The 8,650-nt window shown below is 36.9% G+C and overlaps 2 protein-coding genes across 2 annotated transcripts in view; both read right to left on the reverse strand.

Moving 5' to 3' along the window:
• LOC128878785 (transducin beta-like protein 2) overlaps positions 1-8,650 on the reverse strand; it is a 61,157-nt gene that overhangs the window by 37,241 nt on the left and 15,266 nt on the right. The window lies entirely within an intron of this gene.
• Positions 1-8,650, reverse strand: part of LOC128878781 (uncharacterized) — a 29,053-nt gene that overhangs the window by 14,781 nt on the left and 5,622 nt on the right. The window contains exon 2 of the mRNA XM_054127293.1: positions 3,125-3,364. Coding sequence (XP_053983268.1) covers positions 3,125-3,364 — 240 coding nt within the window. The remainder of the gene's footprint in view (positions 1-3,124; positions 3,365-8,650) is intronic.

The raw sequence follows: 8,650 nt of genomic DNA on the forward strand, positions 1-8,650 counted from the left end.
AGAGAGAGAGAGAGAGAGAGAGAGAGAGAGAGAGAGAGAGAGAGAGAAGATAGTAAAAGTACAGATACAAAATTTCTTTCTTTGCGATGTCGTTGAAAATAAATTTAGACGAAGATTGGAACGGAAGAGCGAAATGTAAACAGGTCAAGAGAATAACGTTTTCTTTCTTTCATTTATCTTTTTTCGAGAGCTCAAAACACGGCCGCGATGCCGACGATCGAACGGCTTGATTTCACTGGAACGACCTACAGTGAGTCACAAAATTATTGCCACACACGAAGAGCAACAGGGATACGAAAGATAAAGAAGCAATAAAAGGTTTCTTATCCTTTCATTTCACAAATATAATGTTTAAATTACGAACTCGTAAAGATACCAGCTGATTTCGGTGAACATCGTTCGGCCTCATTGACAAATGATTTTTCGTTCTTCGATCCGCTTTATCGAAGAAATGAAATACTTTTATTACGAATGAATTTCCATTAATTTCCATACGCCAATGAGAAATCTTTTACTAATTCTTTCGTCGCTCGTATCCTCGTTATACCCCCAGCGTGTAACAATAATTTTGTAATTCACTGTACACATTTCCCGTTCAGTTTCAACGAGTACAAGTAAACGAAAGATCGTAACGAGTAACGCGAGTGTCCGGTAATAAGTTCATTCGTTTCGGTATAAAAACGTGTTTCCTTTCTGGAGAGTCCAACGGGTTCCGTCGAACTGCGCTCGAGACGGCGACATAACTTTTACTTCGTGCACGGTCGCGTTTGTCTGTAGCCTCTTGAGGGATATTGACGCATGCAGTGACTGTCATTTGAAATCGTACACTTAGCAATTCGACCGATTTCTTTACATGATCCACCAAAATCGTAATTAATTACTGAAAATCGTATATATCAAGATATAATTTAACGTGGCTTTATTTGATACGTTACAAAAGTATTACGAAAATTGTAATATCGTTTAGTAAATTAAGTAGAATTTGCCATTTGTAAATTAGGAAAAATTTGTCACTTCGCTGTGAATAAGAATCATACACCAAAAAATTAGACGCACTTTTACAGTAACACGTGTGATGAATTACTTTAATTAATATTTTGTATAGAAAGCAAATGGATTTCCAACAAATTTTAAACACTTAGGCATCGATTTGATTAAATTGTTTGTAATATTATTACATACATCGTTGTAGTATTATTACACTTCATGCTTTCAACAAAAAAGTTGAACCAGTAGATATACAATTTCAAGTGACAGTCACTATATGTGTACGTTCACTTGTGTATCAAAACAATTGTTATTTAAGATCGCAATACCTTTTAGAATTAAGAAATACACGGTATTAAAGTGAGACAACTTATTTATCTGTATGTAAAAAAAAAAAAAAAAAAATACATGTCGAATTGAGTAAACCTCCTCCTTTTCGAAGTCGGTTAAAAATCGATATACAGCTAAAGGTTGCTTTAGTTCGATATATTCGATTACAGCAAACAAAAATTCATGTAAAATTCGTTCCTCGAGTGATTAAGCGATGACGAAGAGACTTTACCGGGTGTATACAGTCGTAAATCGTCGAGGAAACGGGTTAAAGCGGAGACAGACATCGTCTATTGTTATCGACAACACCAATACGGGACGGCAAAAGACGCATGCAGGTATAAAAAAAAAAAAAAGCAACATCGCGTCACCTATGAAAACACAAACGACCCCCGACCTTTCTCAGGACGAGAATCATTCCGCTGCGACGCGTAGCTGCGCTTCAAGGGAGTTCAGACGACAACAAGAGAGAAAAGATTCTCCTTCGAGCGACTCTATCAGAGACACCAACCTTTTTATCACTTTTCTCGCGCAACAACCGGGAATTCTTGCGCGCGCCATTGACGCAGCCGATCGGTCAACCAACAATTTCTCAAACAAACCACGATCGTACCGTGATAAATACATTTTATGCATTTATAGGGAATTTAAATGCGCAAGAAACTACAAACAGCACACAGTATGCGATAATATAAAAAAAGTATTAAAGGTGAATTTTATATCGCAAGATTTTCAGAGTGAAACGAATTCCTATTTAGGTTCAATTTTTGAAGGTACGTTCTCAAAGATTTTATTTTCATAAAGATCCGCAGACTAGTTATGAGAAACTGAATGTAAAATATTAGCTTTTAAGAAGTACGTATAATTATTCGAATAGGACCACTGATACAGTCTTGAAAAGAGGAGTTGATTCTATCTATTAGTTATACGTATACTCGACTCTGAATACTATCCTACGTAGGATATTAACAGTGGCAATAATTAAATGTTGAAATTTAATTATTCACATTTTCAATGTTACGTATAGTGAACATTGATAGAATCTATTCCCAATTTCAAAATTTAATCATTGACGCCATTAATATCCTACACAGAGAACTGTCGAGTACGTGTATAATATGTGTATACATTTAATAGATATAGTGATATTATCAATGTTATTATCTGTAGTGAGAATTGAATTAAATCTATTGTCAATTTTAACATTTATTCGTTGACACCATTGATTTCTTACATAAAGAACCATCTATAAATGGATATCTATAGATTTAAATAAATCTACTATCTGTTTCAACATTTAATCATTTCTTCTCTAGACTGTGTTAAATCAAACTCCTCTATTTCTATATATCCGATATTGTACAATTTTCCAAGATAACCAAAGATAACCAAACTATAATAAAACAATATACGACGTATACCATGTTCGACAAGGTAGGCGATCAAAACATAAAGATAACATTTCGTCCGATAACCGAATGGAACGTTAATCTGCCACTGGAACGATCGTGTTGTGTTTATCTGGTAATACTACTTTATACCGGCTTAGCGACAAGTCTGGACGTGGAAAGGCCACGTTACAATGATGCAAGAGACCAGAGAAGAAAGGATAGAAAGAGATGAAAAAGAAAGAGATGGAAAAGAAAGAGATGGAAAAAAAGAGAAAAAAGAATGTAAGAGAGAAAAGGAAGAAAGAAAGCTAGGCGAAAAAAGGAAAAAAAAAAGACAAAGAAAAAAAACATTGTCGCTGATAGAGTCCTCTCTCAGGTCGAGTTTCTTTTTTTTTTTTAAGTTTGGAAAGACATACCTTCGGCACAGCTTGCGAGGAACTTGCCGTTGCTGGAGAAATTCATGTCGAGGACAGGCGCAGTGTGACCCTTCAACGCACCCACCATCCAGGAATGCGTGAACTCCTGCTGCGCTTCGCGTCTCTTCTTGTTCTTGGCGCGTTTGTTGCTGCTCACGCCACCTCCGGTTCCCGTCCCAGACGAACCGCACGTCGTGTCCCTCGAATCCTCGAATTTCACTTTTTCCGATTCTGTGGCATCTGGAACGATAATATGTAACACGTTCAGCCCGTATACGACGTAAACTCGATTTCAAGCATATTCGGAACGCCAAATATAGTTCCCCGTAACGCGTAACAGGAAATTCGCGCTCGGTGAATTTTCTCCATCGAGAAACGATACATTATTCATCGCGACTAACTTAAATTTCGTTCCGCGTGTATCTCGAAACGTATTTCAAAAGATCGAATCAAGATTAGGAATCTTTATTGTCAACCCCTTTGGTATCTAACCGTTGCATGATGTAATCCCACGCTTAGACGTTACGTCATCGCAACGCCTAATACTGTCCAGTAATATGTATATTATACGACCGATTTCGACACGTTTGAAATTTTTCTAACTTTTAAATCTATTACATTTCTCTTCTATTAGACTTTACGTTTCTTTGGATGGTATCTCCGATTTGATTAAAATAAAGGTGGAATCGTTATTTCGAATCAAATCGAATCGATAGCTCGATATACTAAATGCTAATTTATTGTATTCTCGATTCGATAAATGCAATACTTTTTGTCTTTTAATTTTTAAATTCTTTTTGGGCAGTAGTCCAGAAGCGATTAGCGGCAGAGTTAAAATTTATATGGATATTATTATTATAATTGGTTGCAAAATTACACTATTTAATATGACGCGATTCCTATTTGCACATTTTGCGATAAAATAGCTCCGAATGCGAAGGGTTGAATTTCTAATTTCATAATGGTACGTTTGATCGTGAAACTGAAACAGGCGAGCAGTTTGCACCACGTGCTGAGCTAAATACCCAATACTCGAACAATTTCGTTATAGAATATTACCAACATTCTAAGTTCTCAAGGTGATTTCCATTACACTAAATCTATATGTATACACATAAGTCTCAAGGTGATGGCTATTAAAATTATCTATATATGTCAAGTTCAGTAGACAACAAATTTTGCTTATTGTTGTTCTTGTAACAGATTACAAGTATGCTTAACAATGATTAGGTGTAGAAATAGGATTCTCTTCATCGTAATCATTCATTGTAATGGAGACCAGAAATATCGTTTTATCCTTAAGTTAAATTTATATATTTATCTCATATTATTCCACGAGTAACAAACACGGAGTACGAAATCTTTGCTAGGACTATTGTTTAAAATAACGATTGAGATTCTATACATTCACTATCTAAACGTTAAAATTATATCGTTATTTTCTCGTTATGTGTTTAACGAAATTTACCTCGAAATTGAAAATATGAAATTCGCCAATGACGAACACCACAGCGCACTGTCTCATAACCAACTGAAGAGTAAAATTTAGGTGTACCTCACGGTCCGATGGTTCCACGTATACTAATGCCGATCCGACAATTTCGTTCGGCCCTTCGCGTTCCTTGACCTGCACAACGGGCACACTAATCCGATTTTAGGGTAAACGATCCCGTGATACCCACGAAAGGTAACTTTTTGACCCGTCGTCCCACGCCGCCACGAAAACCCCTTCTCATCACTGGGAACGCTATAACCGGTTCTGAATTGTCTCATAATGGTAGAGGAAAACTTCCACCCGGGGGGACGCTTTGCCACGCCGCGTTTCATAATTGCGGACAACGAACATGTACATGAAAATTACTGTAATGAAGACGTTTCGTTTGATGTGACCAACCACAATCACGAATGAGAAAACTTTGTCCCGTGCGCCGCACACAATGAGAACGGTACGGTGTACCACCCCATGACTGGGTCAAACATCTTTCCGTAAATGTTGCTAGAATTTTTTTCTATTAATCTGTTGCAATGGATTTTTTAAAAAAATATTCCTATTTCTGTTACGTTTAATTTTTATTTGTCGATGAAGTATTGTAACGAAAATTATATTATTTTTTATTCCACGTCCACGAGTAGTTTACTTTCTTGCTTGAAAACAGTTTACCTGTGCCGCGTGGGATTCGTCGATTACCCAGAACACTAATAAACTCGTCACCGATAGGTATGACGTGTCCCTGTCCGTTTCGGTCATTGTCCATAGTCCTAAGCCCTCCCTTTACCCACGAAACCTTTGAAAATTTGAATACGAGAAGCACGTTTATTGAAGGCTTAGCGAACCGGTACATTTCCAAATCCCAATCCATGAATCGGCGATTCCCAAACTTGGACATTTATAAACAAATAGTATCGCTTCTACTTTTTATCAAAGTTTCATAAACAAAAATTCCTTTCTTCTGATAACTTCTCGTTTCTAATCAAATAATCAATTAATTTCTACACCCGATATATACTACGAACTGCAAAATAATATGTAAAATTTAAAAAACAATAGATCGTCTCATCTTTTTGTCCCTGACTGTAGACTCCTCCTAAATAGGACAATAGTTGAAGTAATATTAGAAAAATACGGTAAAACCTGTGAACCACCCTAGTGGCTTCCGGTCGGGATGTTACCGTCCGCGAACCGTAATTCAGTTTCCTGACTGTAAGTGGAAAAAAGCAGTCCTAGCCTCAACCTAGTTTCGCAGAAACAATATAGCAAGGTAAACACCCATATGACGCGCGCGACGAAACGGGACGCGTCGACTGAAACTTCGTCATTGTCGCGTTTACGTGGCATTTCGGTCGTTTCGTACACTGCGTGTAGATTTGTACCGGTATCGCAAACGACGATGTATACGGTGCAATTAACCGGTACTCGATGATTCGATCAAGTCTACGCTTCCGATAAAAGTTGCAACTTTCGTCTCGAACTCATTGTCTTCGAACATTTATTGCTAAATGGGCGTTTTTAAACGACATCGACACAGGACCTTCTGAACTATATCAGATTATGTAAGGGTCGACGTTTCTACCAGCCAAGCCACGATTTTTAATGCCATCGTTGCGTATTACGTACTCGTATTTTATTGCTATCGTTCCATGATCTAACACGTTCAGATCGTACTTTAACGATAGAGATAAGCGAACTTTATTCAAATTAGAGGTGAAAAACAAATTCAATCTATAGCAATTTATATAACAAGATTTAATGTTGACCGAAGTCGAGTCGCTAATAGCCGCTAGTAGTTGCTGCGACTCCAAACCTACATCTAAAAAACAAATCTCTAAAAATTCACGGTGAAAAGAAAATTCACGAATGTTGTTTCAAAATATTGAAACTTACATTCTGAACGTGTAATTTAATATTGTTTTTTCTTTTTTTTTTTTCAAAACATCCATAAATGTTATATCGACAAAAACGGTTACAGAATTTCATAAATATAGATCTGTACTAATTACGGATGAAATTCTTTCCTAAATAAAAATTTGGAATAACGAAATAAAGATGAACATCTCTTACTTTCCTAAACATCTTGTTTCGAGTACAAACGGATCACCCTGTAGGTAACGATACATATATATAGGTTTTCTTTTTTTGGTTCAACGGAGAAAGCAAAACCGATCGACAAATAGAAATAGTAGTCCGCGGTCAGTGCACTACTCGCAGTGCGTGTCGCGAGTTTTCAGGCACATGTTTTACCGCACTCGTCCGGAAAATTTAACGCATTGCGACAAATTCATATTCACCGCCAGAAAGGATAAGGATGTCGCGTCATCTCAACGCGCTCTCAAACATTAACCGTAGCAATTTCGAATACGATCACGAAACTGTACAAGAATAATATATATATTTTTTTTTTCAAGTTGAATTTATATTCTTTTTTTATTCAATTTGTACTATTCCGAAATACGATGTATAATCTCTCGAAATTGATAAATTACTTTTTAATAGTACAAATAATTACCTTATTTGTACTATTCCGAAATACGATGTATAATCTCTCGAAATTGATGAATTACTTTTAGGAGATTATTTACAAATTCGACGAGATTAAAATTATTGAATTCTTCGATGTTCAAGTATCGCACACGTCAGACGAAGGAAAATACGTGCGTACCGTTTCAGCATTATTTTGCAATAATTCATCGGCAATACGTTTAACGAACTTTCGCACGACGAACAGTCGACGGGAATCAGCGAGATAAGTCGCGTTCGTGGAAAACGATCAGCAGAAACGGCCGATGTCTAAAGCCATCTAATTCCGAATTTCGATAAGGTCTCGTATGTTAATGTCGTTCCCAAGTAAAATCGAGGATGAACATGAAAGACGTGCGAATACTTCCTTCTACCGTGGATAGAAGGACCTCGAAGGATCCCTATAGGCCACCTCGATTGTCCATTCTTCGCGCGTATTTCTCCATACGGCCCTGAGCGTTTCTCCTCGCAAGTACACGTGTACGTGCGCGAGACGCGCGTATAAATACTCGCGCCGTGTCCGTTTATTTATACGCAAGGGTGCCCCTTCGCGCAGGCTCTACTCGCTCTAGACCAGAGGTGCACAACGCGCCGACCCACGGGCCAATTTCACCCATTCATTAAGCTTATTTGGCCCGCGAAATATTAACGTATATTAACCTCTTAAGGGACAGTGACGGGCAAAATCCTAGGGTTCGAATAAATCTGAAGTTTACCGATACGTTTCTCTCGTTTCCTCTTTTCAACATTTTCCAATTTAACACACGTTGACTGGCGGACTGATACTCTCGACGATTTCTATCGCGATTAAGTTTTGTTTCTAGGCTATTGGAAGCTACATAATCAAGCATTTATCGTGGGATTTATTTTTATAACTTCGTCGAAGTTTCAGAATTTGATTCAAATTTATTTTCTTTGTTACCGAACGTTCGAAATTAATTTCGTTTGTTCTTCGGTGTGAAGCACTGTCACCCATATATGGGTGACATGGCGTTAAACGTGTTAATTTGATAACAGGAGAAAACTAATCCGATTCCCTAACAACGACTAACGGTACGTCTACGGTTATAGAAGTAAAATTCTTGGGCAAACGTTTCTCGAAAACAAGGAGAAAAGAACGTCAAATATTATTGCTCTCTAACACGATCCATCTTAAATTCGAACAAAACGAATTAATAGTGGGTTGTCCGGAAAGTCCATGCCGATTTTTGGATAGGTGGTGCAGGTTTGAATATGTCGAAATGGCTGAAAACAAATAATATATATATATATAAGAAAACTTCAAACGCACATTTGAATTGTAATATACATTTATTTATATGTATATTTATTGAATTACATAGGCACCAGTTTGTTCCACAACCTTTCCACCTTTAAAGAGATGTACATATATATATATAAGAATGGCTGAAAACAAATAATATATATGTATATATATATAAGAAAACTTCAAACGCACATTTCAATTGTAATATACATTTATTTATATGTATATTTATTGAATTACATAG

Source organism: Hylaeus volcanicus, chromosome 6, assembly GCF_026283585.1.
Source record: "Hylaeus volcanicus isolate JK05 chromosome 6, UHH_iyHylVolc1.0_haploid, whole genome shotgun sequence".
Lineage (NCBI taxonomy): Eukaryota > Metazoa > Arthropoda > Insecta > Hymenoptera > Colletidae > Hylaeus > Hylaeus volcanicus.